Source organism: Carettochelys insculpta, chromosome 15 (assembly GCF_033958435.1).
Source record: "Carettochelys insculpta isolate YL-2023 chromosome 15, ASM3395843v1, whole genome shotgun sequence".
NCBI lineage: Eukaryota > Metazoa > Chordata > Testudines > Carettochelyidae > Carettochelys > Carettochelys insculpta.
Genome location: NC_134151.1, coordinates 33,388,313 through 33,407,016, shown reverse-complemented (window position 1 = coordinate 33,407,016; position 18,704 = coordinate 33,388,313). Strand labels below are relative to the sequence as shown.

Here is an 18,704-nt window from a genome sequence, read left to right as displayed (position 1 = left end):
TGAGGTTAGAGCTTTCAATATATCCACTTTCTAAAACCACAGAAGTGCAGAAGAGTTTATTTGCTGCTCAGGGACAACCAGCCAAAGCAATATAAGATGTTAGGGCTCAGTTCACATCTAAGGCACTTAAAGAAAAAGGGTGCAAACAACATTCCCCCTAGTCTTTTCCATCTGGATTTTTTCCATCAATGTGCAGAATAATTTTTGTGTGCACCAAGGCATGTGTGAATGTGCACCACCAATAGAAACAAAACCTGGCTGTGGGTGCTCTGCTAGTCAGGTGGGCAGCAATGGAATCTCTCTTGAGTGGTCACATACGTACACACCTTACACTGGTGTCAAATCTACTCAGTCACTTTGCTTTCTAACCTATGCCATTGCAGGTCAGCAGGCTACTTTGTCCATGTATTAGGAGGCAATAGAAGGAAAAGAAGGAGAAGAATCACTCTGCTATGTTGTCAAGTATCAGAGGGGTAGCCGTGTTAGTCTGGATCTGTAGCAGCAACGAAGCGTCCTGTGGCACCTTATAGACTAACAGAAAAGTTTAGAGCATGAGCTTTCGTGAGTTAACTCACTTCTTCAGATGCTGGTCCAGCTCTGCTATGTTGGGACCCCCAATCCTTTGCTTAACAGCTTCTGCACTGAGATGTCCACACACACACACATAAACACACACACTCTGCATCTCTACTGGTCTCCCTGCAGTTGCCTCCCAAAGTCCCCTTCATGTGATCAAGCGCATCTTAGGGGAATATTAGTTCTTCAGCCTGAGGTACTAGTAAAGAGCCATAGATGGCTGACATCCTTTCATGGTTAAGGCACTAGACCAAGTATCCAAAAATCTGGAGTTAGTTTGTGACTCTTCCCATCTGACCTTAGACTGGTCACAATCTCTCTGTGCCTCAGTTGCTCATCTGTGAAATAGGGCTAAAAATACTTGCTTTCTCAAACCCCTTGTCATGGCACCTTCCCCACTCTATCAAGACAAATGCAGAAGTGAAGGCCACCAAAAGTACCTCCAAAACCTTATTTACCAGGTTTTGGTATAAACCCCCCCCCAAAAAAAATCCTAAAAAACTTAGATTTTGAGGATAAAATTCGCTGCCACCACCCAAGTAATAATAAGGAAACCAGGGAGAGACTACTTGGGAAATCTCAGCCCCAAAAGTAAAAAAAACCAGGACACAAACATTAACCAATACCAGGTTAAGAAAAAGAAAAAAAGAGAACTTTTATTATTACAACAATATTCATATGGCAAGCCTCATGACTACATGGAAGAGTCACAAAGTAAAACACATGGGGAGTCTCCACCAGGGGCCTAGCACTTAGTTACAGGGAGAGTAAAAGAACATTTCTAAAAAGTGCACAGACATCAGAGCCCACTTCCCAAACCATAAAACAACAAAGCCTAATGGACTTATCTAAACTTTACCCTACTTACAGAAGATTGGAGGGCCTGTTCTTGGAGGGAGATATTCTGTGTCTGTCTCCCTCATGGCTAGAAAGAAAAAGAAGCAACAGAGACCAGAAAAAGGGAGGAGCCAAAAAATTCAATTCTTACCTACATTCCTATAGGCCAACCCCACCTGGCTAAGGAGGTTAACCCTTTTACTTCCAGGCTGCTGGCTAACCCTCATGATCATGACGCGCCCCCCTAATCACAGATGGTGCTGGACAGCCTCTGGCCACACTGGCTGTGAACCCTACCTGGAGGTCTGAGATAAGACAGAGAAAATAAGTACATGCACACATTACATTCTTAGCAAGTACATGAGAAATAACAAAATGCTTCCACATCCATAGAGTACCAACACAGATACAGAGAATGTCCTACGTAATTGAGTCCATAAACTCCTTTCAGGAGAGGGCGTCAGCTGCCTTGTTAGAGGCTCCTGAAATGTGCTGGACATCAAAGTCAAAGTCTTGGAGTGCCAAACTCCACCGAAGGAGTTTCTTGTTGGTTCTTTTGACTGAATGAAGCCATTGAAGAGAAGAGTGGTCAGTCTGAAGATGGAAGCATCGCCCCCACACATATGGTCTTAGCTTCTCTAGAGCATATACAATAGCATAGCACTCTCTCTCTCTGAGACAGACCAGTGGCTTTCTCTTTCAGACAATTTTTTGCTGAGAAATACAACAGGGTGAAGTTGTTGATGTGGTCTTTCCTGCATCAGAACTGCTCCTACGCCCCGCTCAGAAGCATCTGTGGTGACGACGAAAGGCTTGTCATATCCTGCGGTCCTCAGCACTGGCTCAGATATAAGAGCCATCTTGAGTTGGTTTAAAGCTTCCTGGCACTGGTCAGTCCACTTGACCCTGTTGGGTTGGTTTTTCTTGGTTATATCTGTTAGAGGTGCGGCAACCTCACTGTAATGTGGTACAAATTGCCTGTAATACCCGGGCAACCCTAAGAAGTACTGAACCTGTTTTTTTGACTTTGGGACAGGCCAGTTTATTATAGCTTCTACCTTGGCCTGCAGAGGGTTGATAGTGCCTTGACCCACCTGGTGTCCAAGGTAGGTCACCCCGTTCAAGCCAATTTGACATTTTTTTGCCTTAACTGTTAGCCCTGCCTCCCTTATGCGTTGGAAGACAGCTTGGAGATGTTCTAGGTGCTCTGCCCATGAATCAGAAAATACAGCCACATCGTTGAGATAGGCCACTGCAAAGTCTCCAAATCCAGCTGATAGAGTATCCTCGAGCCTTTGGAAGGTCGCAGGTGCGTTGCGCAGCCCAAAAGGTAGAACATTAAACTCATATAGGCCGATGTGTGTAACAAAGGCAGATTTTTCCCTTGCCGCTTCCTCCAGAGGTACCTGCTAGTACCCCTTAAGTTTAGAGTGGAGATGAACTGGGCACACCCCAGTTTCCCCAATAGCTCATCTGTGCGTGGCATGGGGTAGTTGTCTGGGCGAGTTACAGCATTTAGCTTAAGGTAGTCCACACAAAAACAGATTTCCCCATCTGGTCTGGGAACTAGGACTACTGGAGAAGCCCACGCACTTTCCAAAGGATGAATTACACCCATCTGTAACATGTCCTTGATTTCCCTCTCTGTGGCTGCTTTGGCTGAAGAAGCCATTCTGTAGGTTTGGACCCTGACAGGGCGAGCATCGCCTGTGTCAATGGAGTGAGATGCCTGTTCGGTCTGTCTCGGGGTGGCTGAGAACATTGGGGTGAACTGGGTACACAGCTGCACAATCTGTCGGCGCTGTTCATGGCTGAGGTTCATGGAGAGGCTCACCTCTTCTACTCCACTCTTGCCTTTTCCGTTGTGGTAGGCTCCCTCTGGCCATTGTGTCCCCTCCTCCTTCTGGGCTGTGAACTGAAGAATCTTGAGTTCTCAAGGATAAAAAGGGCTTTAGAGAGATGACATGATATACGTTAGGTTTAAGGTCAGGGAACGCTATGAGGTAATTAACGGCCCCTAGATGTTTCTGGACCGTGAATGGCCCTTCCCAGGATGCTTCCATCTTATTTGCCTGGGGCACCTTCAGTACCATGATTTGTGTCCCTGCTTTGAAGGGCCGGTCTCCAGCATGTTTATCGTACCAGGCCTTTTGCTCTTGTTGAGCATTCCGCAAGTTCTCTTGGGCAAGAGTTAGAGAGTCTCTAATAGTATTTTGGAGGCTGTGAACAAAATCCAAAATGTTAGATCCTGGGGAAGGGTTAGTCCCTTCCCAGTGCTGCTTTACCAGCTGTAAGGGACCCTTTACTTCATGGCCATACATCAGTTCAAAAGGTGAGAATCCCAAACTGGGATGGGGAACATCTCTATAGGCGAACAGTAATTGTAAGGCCAGGTCCCAGTCATTGCAGCATTCACTAATGAACTTGCATATCATGGCTCGCAACGTCCCATTCAATCTTTCCACCAGGCCATTTGTTTGATGGTGGTAGGGGGTAGCAACTAGGTGTTCTACTTCATGAGCTTCCCAGAGGCGTTTCATTGCCCCTGCCAGGAAATTGGTCCCAGAATCGGTGAGGATCTCTGAGGGCCAACCTACCCTGGCAAAGATATCTGTCAGTGCCTGGGCCACATTCCTAGCTGTCGTGCTGCCTAGGGCCACAGCTTCCGGCCATTGGGTGACAAAGTCCACTAGGGTCAATATGAACTGTTTCCCTCTGGAGGTCTTCTTAGAGAATGGACCCATAATATCCACAGCTACCCACTGGAATGGGACCTCTATGATGGGAAGGGTTTGGAGAGGTGCCTTAATCCAGTCTTGGGGCTTCCCCACCTGCTGGCATACCTTACAAGTACGGACATAGCCAGTGGCCTCCTGGCCCATCCCCTCCCAGTAGAATGACCTTCTCAACCAGGCTTTGGTTTGGCTCATCCCAGCATGGCCACTAGGGTGATCATGGGCTAAACTGGTATAACACTGATCAGAATCAGGCCCATAGATCTATAGTAGCATAGTTAACCAAGTGCTGCTCACACATATAAGCTTAAGTGCTTTTCCCAGTACTTAGTAGGGACTACCAACTGTCTCTGAGGATGCCAGTCCTCTTGGTGTCCATGGGAAACGGACTCCCAGCATAAAAGTCCTCTTCCACAAACCTGGTTCTGTGCGAAGGGCTGAGAGGCAGTGGTTCATTTCTGGCCGCCGTCCAAGCTCCTTGGAGGCTCTCATCTCCTTCTTGTTCTGCCTGGAACTGGTCTCTGAGAGCTGGTGATGTCAGATCAGGTCCCACAAGAGGCAATGTAGGAGTGGAGGGCACCTGTACAGGGGAGGGATCACTTTCTTCCGGGGTATAGGGAAGTGTTGTAGATTCAGCTTGTGGAAACCATCTTGTATAAGAAGCCATATCACATCCCTTACTTCTGCACGCATACAGGAGCCTGTACTTTCCTTGACCTGTTTGGGAATGGCAGGGAGGATGAACTCTATGGAATGCATTAATGGACTGTTTGGAGTGAAGGCTCCAGCTCCCCGGTACCTGTTTCTCTTTGATGATAACGGTTTCTCTTGGAGAAGTGATTTACGATTCTCTAACTAATTGCCTCTGACACTGGGTTTTGTTTGTGTAAGGGTATAAAATACTAGAGTTAGGTGCATCAAGCAACCTTGCTGGACCTGGTTTTACTAGTGTCCTGTTTGGCTCATCTGTTGCCTTATTGAATTCAATAAAGCTGAATGTTAGCCGCCTACACACAGAGAAGTCTTGTGCTTCAACAAGCTGTCACTGACGACTCCATGGTGTCCCCCATGGCCAACTCTGACCCTGGCACTAGTTGTCCCACCCCCTCTGGCTCTGCAGCCAGCCTTGCCTGGGGCTCAGGAACTGGGTCACAGGCCATGTTTGCAGCTACTGGTCTGAGTTCAGGCACCATCACTGCAGGGTCCGGGGTGTCTGGGTATACAGCCTGATCCCTGGGAGGCTCAGGAGAGGTTTTAGGTGTGCATGTTTGGTTAGCCTTGCTACACGTGACCACTCCCACCCTCTTAACCTGGTTCACATGGTTGGTCAAATCTTCCCCCAGCAGCATAGAAACAGGGTACTCATCATAGACTGCAAAAGTCCAAGTCCCTGACCAGCTCTTGTACTGCACTGGCAACTGGGCAGTAGGCAGGTCAAAGGGATTAGCCTTAAAGGGATGAATAGTGACCACAGTCTCCGAGTCAATGGCCTTGGGGTCTACTCGAGATTGGTGGATCGCTGACACCTGTGCTCCGGTGTCCCTCCGTGCAACAATCTGCCGCCCTCCCACACTCACAGTCTCCCGCTGCTCTGGGGGGATCTGTGAGACATCGGGGCCTGAGGCTTCTGGGGGCAACCCCAGAGTGATGAGCTGCAGCCTATTGGTACTCTTGGGACAGCTGGCCTTGACATGCCCCATTTTATTACATTTAAAGCATCGCACCATGGGTGCACCACTGGAGCGGGGAAGGTTCCCAGGGGATGGAATGGAAGGACAGGGGGAACCCTGGGGTCTTGCTGGAGGTGTGTAGGGCCCTGCCCTGCGAGACGAGGATCTGGGGGGTCCCCAGTTGTCGAAGGACCTCTCGGACTGCTCTCCTGGCTGTTCTTCCCCCTCAGCTCCATCCATTGGGCTCCGAGTACTCCTGCCTCTCTTAGGTTTTTCGGTTTTCCATCCAGGATGTACCCTCTAATTTCTCCCGGAACCCCCTCAAGGAACCGTTCCATCTGCATCAGGAGGGATATTTCTTCCCAGGTGTGGGCTTTCTCTCCAGAGAGCCATGTTTCCCAGTTTTTTAGTACACAACTGGCATGTTCAGGGAAGGGTGTGGCTGGGGTCCACTTGGAGGCCCTGAAGCCTGTTCAGGAGTGAGTCCCATCCTGAGTCTGGCCTCTTGCTTAAACAGTTCATAATCATTCACCATGTCCCCTGGCAGGTCAGCTGCCACCGCTAGTAGAGGACCAGTGATTTGTGATCTTAACTCCATCATGTACTGACCAGGAGGAATGTTGTACCCTTGGCAGGCCCTCTCAAAGTTGAGGAAAAGGTCTTTGACATCATCCCCTACTTGGTACATGGGGAGTCTCCTGAGGGGCTGAATAGTGATGGTGGTGGGGTTGTTAGGCAGAGTACCTGAACATCCATCCACTTAGCTTTTTCCAGTGCAACTTGGGCCTCTAGTTCTGCTCTCCTCGTCTCTGCCACTATCTCGGCCAGCTTTACTTGTGCACGCCTGTCCTCCATCTGCATGAGAAACTCTATCTATTTGTCAGTTAGAGGTCGGCCTGTCTTTGAGGCATAATCATACATAGAGAGTGCTGGGGAGGGGGAAGTAGGGCAGCTGCCAACCCCTCCTGCCTCCTCAAGGTCACTTCCCCTTGGGCTCATCAGAACATGCTCCTGTTTCCCCTCTCCAGGGTGTGAATCTTCCCTGGAGCTGGACATCTTGCCTTGCTCTGAGGCTGCTCTACCTCAGGGTGTTGCTTAGGAAGGGTTGGTTTCTCTAGGGCTACTTCACCAGATTGCAAAAGCATGTACTGGGCTCCTTCCCTGCCCTATTCTGGCTTAACCATCCAGTTGTCCTGAAAGCTAGAAAAAAACAAACTGTTTGGGATGGTCTGTGTCTGGCTAAAAGTTAATTTTCTGTCTGCCCCTCCCTGAGGCAGCACAGAAACAAAAGAAAAAAACCAAGGGAAAAGAAAAAAAAGTCAAAGCTTGCAACACAAAAGTAAAACCTAACCTTCTGTCTGCCCCTCCCTGAGGTAGCACAGAAAAACCTAACCTTCTGTCTGCCTCTCCCTGAGACAGCACAAAAACAAAAGAACAAAACAAAGGGGAAAAAAGAAGGAAAAAAATTGCAAAGCTTGCAGCACAAAATAAAAACCTGTGTCCTTTTAAAAATCCTGGGTACTCAACATGATCCCACCACTATGCCATCCATGTCATGGCTCCTTCCCCACTCTAGCAAGACAAATGCAGAAGTGGGAGCCAGCAGCAGTACCTCCAAAACCTTATTTACCAGGTTTTGGTATAAACTTCCACCCCCCCCCCCAAAATCCTAAAAAACTTAGATTTTGAGGATAAAATTCGCTGCCACCACCCAAGTAATAATAAGGAAACCAGGGAGAGACTACTTGGGAAATCTCAGCCCCAAAAGTAAAAAAACCAGGACACAAACATTAACCAATACTAGGTTAAGAAAAAGAAAAAGAGAGAACTTTTATTATTACAACAATATTCATATTGCAAGCCTCATGACTACATGGAAGAGTCACAAAGTAAAACACATGGGGAGTCTCCACCAGGGGCCTAGCACTTAGTTACAGGGAGAGTAAAAGAACATTTCTAAAAAGTGCACAGACATCAGATCCCACTTCCCAAACCATAAAACAACAAAGCCTAATGGACTTATCTAAACTTTATCCTACTTACAGAAGATTGGAGGGCCTGTTCTTGGAGTGAGATATTCTGTGTCTGTCTCCCTCATGGCTGGAAAGAAAAAGAAGCAAAGAGATCAGAAAAAGGGAGGAGCCAAAAAATTCAATTCTTACCTACATTCCTATAGGCCAATCCCACCTGGCTAAGGAGGTTAACCCTTTTACTTCCAGGCTGCTGGCTAACCCTCATGATCATGTATCTGAGTCTTTGCTCATGAAAGCTCATGCTCAAAACTTTTCTGTTAGGCATGTCCTTCCTCATGATCATGACACCCCTTTTCTCACTTGCCTACTGAGGGTATGTCTACATTTACCGGGAGATGGGTTGATCTTCCAGGAATTTGACTTTGCAGGTCTGGCAAAGATGTGCAAAATCGATCTCTCTGAGGTCCACCATTGACCCCCACTGTCCTCCTGTTCTCACGAGGCATAAGGGAGGTCAATGGGAGAAATGCATCTGTCAACCCCCCTCAGTGAGCACAGACCTTACAGTCAACTGAAGATATGTTGATTCTAGATACGCAATTGCCATAGCTAGAACTGTGTATCTGCAGTTGACTGTGAGGTCTAGCGTAGACCAAGCCTAAGGCTGTAAACTAACTGAGGGAGAGCTCGTTTTATTGTATTTGTACAGCTCCTAGCACACTATGGCTACGTCTACACGTGCACCCAACTTCGAAATAGCTTATTTCGATGTTGCGACATCGAAATAGGCTATTTCGATGAATAACGTCTACACGTCCTCCAGGGCTGGCAACGTCGATGTTCAACTTCGACGTTGCTCAGCCCAACATCGAAATAGGCACAGCGAGGGAACGTCTACACGGCAAAGTAGCACACATCGAAATAAGGGAGCCAGGCACAGCTGCAGACAGGGTCACGGGGCGGACTCAACAGCAAGCCGCTCCCTTAAAGGGCCCCTCCCAGACACACTTTCATTAAACAGTGCAAGATACACAGAGCCAACAACTAGTTGCAGACCCTGTATATGCAGCACGGACCCCCAGCTGCAGCAGCAGCAGCCAGAAGCCCTGGGCTAAGGGCTGCTGCCCACGGTGACCACAGAGCCCCGCAAGGGCTGGAGAGAGAGTATCTCTCAACCCCCCAGCTGATGGCCGCCATGGAGGACCCCGCTATTTCGATGTTGCGGGACGCGGATCGTCTACACGTCCCTACTTCGATGTTGAACGTCGAAGTAGGGCGCTATTCCCATCCGCTCATGGGGTTAGTGACTTCGACGTCTCACCGCCTAACGTCGATTTCAACTTCGAAATAGCGCCCAACACGTGTAGACGTGACGGGCGCTATTTCGAAGTTACTGCCGCTACTTCGAAGTAGCGTGCACGTGTAGACGCAGCCAAGGTCTCTAAATGCCACTGTAATATAAGCAAACCACATGCCACTTCAAAACATAAGTGATATCTGAGGGCCAATTTCCATACTCACAGCTGGTGGGACTGCCTGATGTATGGAACTTCAGGAGTATCACAGACAGCAGAACTGAGCCCAATGTGTGAAATAAGCTGTCTTCCATCTAATTACTGGGCAAATAACAATTGAAGGGATGCAAAATTCAATAGGGATCATATATATCCAGGGCCAAGATACAGCAGAAGCAGTATGTTTGCGGTGGATGGATGATAGTTCTTTTGTCTTGTAGTGCTCCCTCGCACAGAACACAGGTAGAAATAGCTACCAGAGCTCTACTCACAAAGCACTGGGCTGGGGACATCTGGACAGTTGCAGTTGTTGGAAAAGATTGTAGCAGGACCTACAAGCTGCAGAATCTGAGTCGGTCTTGTCTCTAAAAATGCATGCAAATATGTCATAAATTTTCCAAAGTGCCTTTTTTGAAAAAAAAAAAAAAAAGAGGTGCCAATACTCAGCCTGCTCCCCTTCTCTTCAGCCAGCTCCTCCACCAAGCCAATCCCATGGCTGGAGCTGCTGGGGTGCTGGTACTCAGTACCAGCAAGTACCAGCACAGAAAATCACTGCATTTTCAGGGGAATTTTCCTTTTGCTTGATTTTTCCTTATGCTCCCATTTCTGCTGTGTTTGGGAGGTTCAAGTTGGAGGCTTTTTTTCATGCGTGACTTTGCACATCGTTTTAATATATATTTTAAGTAGTATTTGAACAATAAGTGAGATTTTTTTCTTCTTATTTCAAGGCCAAATCACAAATGCACATGCATTATCCACCTCAGGCATTCCAAAAACATCAGCTTTAAAATAAATATAAATAAATGTAGTTCTTTTTATATGCTCCCAGTATTTGGAGTCTTTCAGGGATATGTTCGCAAGCTTTTCTTCCTGGCCACAAGGACTAGAAATGATTCATTTGCAATTACAGTGGAGATTCTGACACAGTCGCCTGACTCCAGACATTAAAAGCTTCAAAAAAATAAACACAAAATATCACGAGATTCAGTCAACCCATTTTGGACATTACGGAATGGTGATGGCCAATAGAAGGGCTGATTCTGCTCCCATTGAAGCTGATGGGATGAAGAATTGGGCTCTTAGGCTCCTGCAGAGATAGTAAATTTGACAGGTGGAGAAGGAACAAAATACAAGTTGTAAAGACTTTGAAAGGTGTAATGCCTCCAGAGACATAGAGTGGGATAGCCACAAGCAGCAGATCCTGCTACAGCCTTCTCCAACAACTGCAGCTGTCCAGATGTTGTCCCCAGCCCAGTGTTTTGTGAGCAGACCTCTGGCAACTATTTGTGCCTGTGTCCTGTTCAGGGGAGTACTAGAAGAAAAAAGAACTATCACCTCACCACCACAAACATATTGCTTCCGATGTAGCTCGGCTCTGGTTACATACGATCCCTATTGAATTTTGCAGCCCTGCTTTTGCTAGCCATAAAGACCTGCTTATTTGGAATTTGTTGCCTGAATTATTTAATCCCATAATCTCACAACTGTAAAACTGTAAGTAAAAATAGGCATTAAGCAGTGGGGACATGTGCCCTGGACCATTCATTATGGACAACTTCAATGGAGCATTAGATATTCTGGGTTCAACCTCTAATCCCTCTTTCCCATTTAACAACACCCTCTTTCCAGCTGTTTCAGGCTAAGTGGACATTGCCACTGTCTTATTTTAAAGGGGCAGGCTAACCTTCCTAGCCTGCAGTTCCAAGGCTGTTATCCAAAGGCTGTAGGAGGGGCCAGAGCCTCAAGCTGGTGGAAGTGGCTGGAGATCTTTTAGTTTGCATTGGGTGAATGCCCAACCTCTGCTCTGTTCTAAAAAGAGTCTGTCCAGAGACAGAACCTGGCATAGGCTGAACAGAAGTGGGATATGGAGGGTGCCGTGCAGGGTGAAAGGTGTTTCCCCAGCAGTGCCAGTTAGGAAGTTTTTTGATCACAAATGTTGGGATTTGCTGAAACCAAATGTTTCAGTGGGAACATATTGTTTTCAGTGAAAGTTTTGTCTGGAGAAGTTTCTTGGGTCCAGAATGGAAAGTTCTGTTCAGTCAAAATGGGAAAGGGGAGGCAAGCCAATAAGCCCAGTTCTGGCTACAGTATCCACGTCTCCCTGTGGCCTAGTGAATATGTAATTAGTTAGACAAAGTGGAACAATCAGAATAAGCCAGAGGTTGAGATGAACCAATCACCCTGTGTTTAGGGCGTTCATCCACACTGTGGGAGAATGAAGTTCTGCCTGAAGAGTGATCTCCACCACTGGGGAGGGTCTCGGTCTTCTCAGTTCATCCTTCATCTCCAGTGCCCCACACCTACTTCGTAGAATCATAGAATACTAGAACTGGAAGGGACCTCAAGAGGAGGTCCATGAGGGCAGGGGATGAGTACCATATAAACCAGTGGTGTCCAACAGAAATTGTACTGATTGCCACCCCCTCCAGAGCCAGATGTGCCCCCCTGCACCAAGTTAGGCATGCCCTCTCCAGCCATGTGCCCTCCCCCTGCACAAACTGCCAGTGACTCACCAGAGCCACCATGTGCATGCTGTCCTGTGGCTGTAGCCAAGCCACGCCACACAAGCCGTCCTACAGCTGGAGCTGAGCTGCATCATGCAGCCTGCAGCTGGAGCCAAGCATGCCACACAAGCTGCCCCACAGCTGGACCCACCCCACATGACCTGCCCCTACAGTGGAGTTGAGCTGCCACCATGCAAGCCACCACTGTAAGCCATGTGGGACCGACAGAGCCATGCGTTTGTCCCACCTATTAGTGGGGTATGTGATTGGAGCCGACAGAGCACGCTCCATGTGTGTGGGTCTAATGAGCTGCTTTGCCACATGGCAGTGTCTAGTCCACCACATATGGTGAACAGGAAGCGTATTGGACACTGCAGATCTAGATCATCCCTGAAAAGTGTCTTTCTAATCTGCTCTTAAATATCTCCAGTGATGGAGATTCCACAACCTCCCCAGGCAATCTATTCCAGTGCTTAACCACCCTAACAGTTAGGACAAACAACCAAAACTTCTCCCAAACCTCCCCAATCCTGTCCCAACACCGAATGGAAAAAGGTTTCCTGTCAAACAAAGCATTCCACAATTTCCTACTCACCATCTAGTTAACAACATGTCCAAGCTCAAAGAATCAAAATCCAGTTTATTCCCCCCCAGAGCCCACACAAAGGCCTGGAATTTTCTGGTGGTAGTAAAAAACAGAAGGTGCCAGGCAATTCAAGTCACAAATGTGCAGTCCCAAACTATGTTCTTACTCCTGGTTTATATTTAAGTTTATTTTGCCTGATGCCAATCTGCAGGTTTTTGCAACTCCCAGATTTCAAATACATCATCCACATCACATATTCTCAGGTTGACTAGTGCGATATTTTGATTCACAATTCCAGCTGTGGTTTATAGCTCATGTCACATGAAAATCCCCAAAAGCCCTTCTATCTAGCACTATCACAAGGCCCTAACAGTTCATCCTTCATCTCCAGCCCCCTCCATCTATTTCTTCCCACAGTCCTGCTCTCAAGTTAAGGTATGCGTCACAGTCTGCACAGAAAGTTAACAGATGCATGCTCTGGTGGACCAAACAGAAAAGCATTCCAGAATCCAGGACCACTCAGAAGCCATCCCTGTCAACTGCTTACACTCATGCATGTTTCCATTATGGTGGTATGACTAGGTTCTATGACACTGTCCCCAAAAAACCAAGGCTTAAGGCGATTTAGATCTTTACTGTTTATCCTACCATATTGGATCAGGCAAATTCCAGACAGCATCAAGCAGAATTTTCCTGCATATTGACAGAATAAAACATGAAGGACTGCTGGATTTGGCCCTATAGGACATGGAAGAGTGTGGAATATGACCCATCAGACACATGTATTACCCACTTCAAGTTTCAGACATCCATGGAGCAGACTTGAAGGTCTAGTGCCATAGAGAAACTAAACTGCCACGCCACCGAGTTTTAGCATGGCAGTGTGGAAATATATTTGCCAGTGAACATACGGTGGATTACTGATCTGCTCTTAATTTGTTTTGCAGGTCCTCCAGTAAATGTCAGTTGCAACATTTTCATCAACAGCTTTGGTTCTATTGCAGAAACAACTATGGTAAGTAAAATTAAGTATTGCTGTTCAACTTGTTCAGCCACATTCTACTTCCAGTGCATGTGGCCGGTTTCCATCCAGGGCTTTGCTGCTGTTCTGCTACAGGATGTTGTTACTCTGTTCCCGGGTTGTGTTTGAGTGTACAAGACCAGTAGCATTTTGGTCTTCAGAGACTAAGATCTTGTACTTCTGTGTGCCTCTGCAGATAAATATAACATATTTAAACGGGTGACAGGCAGCGGCTAAAGTTCTCAGAAGAGTATATAGAAATAAGGAAACAAGAGAAAATATCTCAGGAAGTGGATCTTACCCGTGAAAGTTCATAACCTAATGAATAAATTTGTTAGTCTGTAGGTGCTACACGACTGCTTGTTATTTGTGAAGCTACAGGTTGACATGGCTATCCTTCTGAGACAAGAAAAAATTGTCCCAAGTACCATTTGCAAAAAGCTTGGCTAGGGCAACCATATTTCCCTGTCCCAGATACAGGACAGGGAGCTATGGTGGAGAGGGGCAGCTCCTCCCGGCTGCACGAAGCCCTGGGGAGCCAGAGCTCCCTGCTTCGCCCAGCCCCAGGGAAGCAGCAGCCATGGGTGCTCCCGGCCCAGAGACCCAGGGAAGTAGTGGCTGTGGGAGCTCCCAGCCCAGAACTCTGGGAAAACAGCAGCCACAGGCACTCCTGCCCCCATCCCCACCCCCAACAGCCTAAATACGGGACAATTTGTCACTTTAGAAAAATAAGTAGGGGTGCTTTTTCACATCCCAAATATGGGGCCATCCCACCTAATACTGGATGGTTTGCCACTCTAGGCTTGGCCAATCTACACAGTTCAGAGCCACCCAAATTTCTCAAAGTCCAAGGGTATTTAGATCTGGGATTTTGAATTAGCCTATTGTAGCGCTAAGGGGCAGCATCCCAAATCAAATCCTGTCTGAACCAAACTTCACATTCCCCAGAACTAGAGAGGGCTTTCATATCTGGACTTGCTTTGGAGCCAGTGTCTGTATGGAAAAAAACTTATAATGCATTTAATCAAAATCAACATTTGCAAGCTCAGACCATCTTTAGTGAAAATTAACGAACAATGCTAATAGCTGAATCCAATTTGTAAGGCACTAGCAAGAGACAATCATGAGGAAAGGAGATAATAGTCTTCAGATGGAGCAATTAAAGATCAGTTGTGACATAATCAGTGAACAGCAAACCAAAGCTCTAGAGGTACAATGTACCTAATTAATGTACTAATTAAAGATAATCCAGAAATATGATGTTCAATTACTTTTTGTAAGTCCTCTCTATAGGAGGATGTTGATTGAAGTATGTAAAACGTTCCAATTCCAATTGACTTGTGCATTTAGAATAGGATTTTGTAGGTCTCACAGACAGCATCTTACACCATCATGTGTCAACAATGCCCAGATGCTTTGTATATTGGACAGACTTCTAACTCCCTTAGAGAAAAGGTCAAGGGGCACAAAACAGACATTAAAATACTCCAGATCCACAAACCAGTTAGTCAACATGTTAATGGAATGGGCCATTCTGTCAATGACCTCAAGGTATGTGTGTTACTGAAAAGAAATTATCTCTCCTTTGTAGAAAGGGAAACGGATGAATTGACATTTATATTCAAATTCGGAACATTAACACATGGTTTAAATCGGGATGTGAACTTTCTGACTCACTATAGGGGCTCATCTGCATACTTAACTCAATCTAATTCTTGATCTTTCCCCCCACCCCTCCACTCTCTGATTTGCTCACCTTGATTATCTTTCTCTGATTTGTCCTCCTTGCTTACTGTTTTTGGTTCTCTGTGTCTTAAATATTGAGTCTGTTCTGGTCTGGATATGGTCTGAAGAAGTGGGTCTGTCCCACGAAAGCTCACCTAATAAACTATTTTGCTAGTCTTTAAAGTGCTACTTGACTGCTTTTTGTTTTGATAGTGTATAGACTAGCACGGCTTACTCTCTGTTACCATCTTTCACTGGTTTGACTTTCATTGACTTCAGAGGAGTTACTGTAGGTTTACACGAGATATCAGAGGAGAATCAGGCGCTATCTATGCTTAGTTACAGTATAGCAGAGGTGGTATGTTAGTATTCTTTCAAATGCAATGTAATAGTCACAGCGGCTGCATCTACATGGGCGGCTTCTGTCGCAAATACTGGGCATTTGTTGATAAAACTCGCCGAGCATCTACACAGTTAAAGCGCCCTGTTGAGATCTTGTCAGCAAAACTCAGTAGTTCAGTCGGCAGCGTTATCTCTGTTCCCAACCACGTATAATGCCTCTGTCAATAGTGTTTTGTTGACAGAGTGCCCACACAGAGAAGCTTCCGGTTCCCTCCGTAGCCCTGTTTGCAGAGCTTCCGGGCAGCTATTCTGTCCAGAGAGGGCAGGCCAGTCTGGGCTCTCTGTTGACAGAGCAGCTGTCTCTTTTGATCTGCTTTTGTGTGTAGACACTAGCTGTTAACAGAGGTACTGCTGAGGTTTCGCTGTCAACAGAGTCTGCCTGTGCAGACGTGTATCAGAGAGACAGCCGACTGAGGCTGTATCTTCAAAGACAACAAGAAGTCCTGTGACACCTTACAGAGTAACATAATTTGGAGCATAAGCTTTCGTGGGCAAAGACCCACTTCATCAGATGTGTGAGTGAGGGCATCTGACAAAGTGGGTCTTTGCCCACGAGAGCTAATGCTCCAAAATATGTTAGTTGATAAGGTGCCACAGGACTTCTTGTAGACATGTTTGTGTAGACGTGGTCAGTAATAGACGTAAGTTGACATTGATATTTGCTCTGAACTCTTAAGGAAATAAAATTCTCAGATGGAGGACAGTGCTTGTCAATAACATCTCAACCCCTAGAAGCTCACATTGCAGTGTACTGTGCCTAAACTCACGACATTTATTTGCAGCTTCATTAGCATATAAAGCAGAATTAATGGCAAATGCCTAGACTCCTCAATTTGTTCATTACTTGGAGAATGGAGCTTTTACTAATGTGTTGTTTTAATGGATAATGTCACTGGGTGTAATGTGCAATAAGCGAATCAGGATGGACCCAGTTTCCATGAAATCTGGTAGACCTGTCCCACTGATTGTCATGGGAGCTGAGGTGAGACCTCAGTGGACATCTCAGTGCAATGTACAGAAAGGCATCCTGCAATGCAGCCTGCTCGTGTAATGCATCTGTTATATATTGCTCCTCAAGGCATTTCAAAATCCATTGAAGTAATCCTGTGGCACCCCGGTGAACTGGATATGCTGTAAAATGAGTGTGTCTTAACCTTAGCCCAACGAGGAGAAACACAGCAGACCCCTTGACTACAATGTGAGGTCTGCTCTGTTCTGTAAGATCCACCTTTTAGCAATCCATTCGTCCAAAAGAAAAATCCACACTATCTCCTGGAAAGCATAGGCTTGCTCACCCTTCTCAAGCAGGAGTCATAAAATGGAACTGTAGCACTGGAGAGCAGCCATTAGCAATGGCTATTGCCCTGCTGGTAAACTGGCCCCCACCCCTACAGCAGATGACATGAACAGCTTTCTGGAACTGTGAGGGCGGAGATTTCTTTTCAAAGGAAGTTGAGATTTCAAAATGCAGCTTCATTTGGAATTGGAATGAAACCAGACATTTCATATGTTTCCGCATAGGAAAAAGCCACTCAAAACGTTGCTTCTGGACAGCCAAAATGTTTCATTTCACACCAGCCAAAATGTTTGGATTTCAGATTTTGTACTTTGCATAATCTAATCCAGAACAACAAAATATCCCTTTGAAATGAAAAGTCACTTCAAAACAAGAAAATCAAAATGTTTTGGTCTGAAAAGGTTGAAACGGGACATTTTGGTGCTATCTGAATTTTATGCTCCCTAATTTTCTTCTTAAACTAGATTCTGTCAAAATGAGCCCAATGATGAAACATTTCAATTTGGAGAGAATTGTGTATTCCCACAGCGTATGGTTCTGTCAAAACTTCTCCAGCCAGCTCTAGTCAAACCAACTATAGAGAGCTGCTCATCACTGAGAGAAGCCTAAGATGTCTGACACATGAACATGGAAGGGATTTTGCCAGACCCGCAACTCAAGTTCTAGTTGCCTTTTAAAGTGACAATGCAAATAACATGTGGAGAATGAGGTTAGAGCTGATGGACATGTTTTTCCATGAAAAAAATGCAAAAGCATATTGTTTTAATTTAATTTAAAACATTTCACTTTTTTCCCCACAGAAAGAAAGAACTAAACACAAACATTTTTCTAATGTCTCTTCTTCTAATTTCTTTTTACTTCCTTTCTCACACTAGAAAAGCGTGGAGATAGGCAAAGGTGTCAGGGTAGGTGTTTTAAAAGCGGTAGAAAGTATCCATTCACAGCTTTATAAAGTTTTGCCAATGGGAAATATTAAATAATCATGAAAAGCACTTCCTCCTTGTCGGTGTTGAAACAAAAGATATCTTTATAAATTCCACATTATTCATGTTGATTTTTTTCTCCAAAACACCAAGTTTGGTATGCTTTTTTTCCATGAAAACCATTCTATTTCTGACTCCGCCCAATATTTTAATGAAAACAAGTTGACCGGCCCTACCTCCAGCTCCCAGCTAAGGCATTGAATTCTTTTGCTGGAGTGGTGGAGGCCCAACACTTTTAGCCTGGAAGGTCACAGGTTCAAATCCCACTGTTAACCCGTACAGGCCTAGTTATAGCAACATTGTAGAATCACTGGTCAAACAAGACAAGATAATTCAATGTTCAAGAGACACTATAGGTAATGTCTCCTGGCTGGCTGGCTTAGAAGTATCTGCAGTGCTGGTACCCAAGGATCAGAACCACAGAGATCTATCAATACATTTAATTAGAGCAGTGGTTTTCAACCTGTGCACTGTGGCACACTGGCATGCCATGAGAATTCTCCAAGCGTGCCGTGAAACTTTGTCAATTTCCCCTCACAGGGGCTCTTTGAAGAATGGTTATGAGGGGAACAGATGACCCCATGCCAGCTGGGGGGTCAAGAAGCACAGCTGCTGCAAGGGGAAATGCCAACCCTGCAGGAGCCTGTTCATGGCAGCAGGCAGCTGAAATGGTTCTTCCCAGATCGACTGAGCTGGCAGGGAGCCCTTCCCACCTCCCCGCTGTGCAAGGGGAGAGGAAGGGAAGGGAAGAACCTCTTGGAGCTGGGACACAGTTTAAATGCCATGCCCTAGCGCCAATGGGCTGGCAGGGAGCCACCTCCTTTCTCCCCCACGCACACAAATAATCGAGTAACTGCTGAAATTTTCATCTTCAACATCCC

The 18,704-nt window shown here is 46.1% G+C and overlaps 1 protein-coding gene across 1 annotated transcript in view; it reads left to right on the top strand.

Annotated features, from left to right (window-relative positions):
- GLRA1 (glycine receptor alpha 1) overlaps positions 1 to 18,704 on the top strand; it is an 84,266-nt gene that overhangs the window by 24,457 nt on the left and 41,105 nt on the right. The window contains exon 2 of the mRNA XM_075009675.1: positions 13,343 to 13,410. Within this exon, the coding sequence (XP_074865776.1) occupies positions 13,343 to 13,410 (68 nt within the window). The remainder of the gene's footprint in view (positions 1 to 13,342; positions 13,411 to 18,704) is intronic.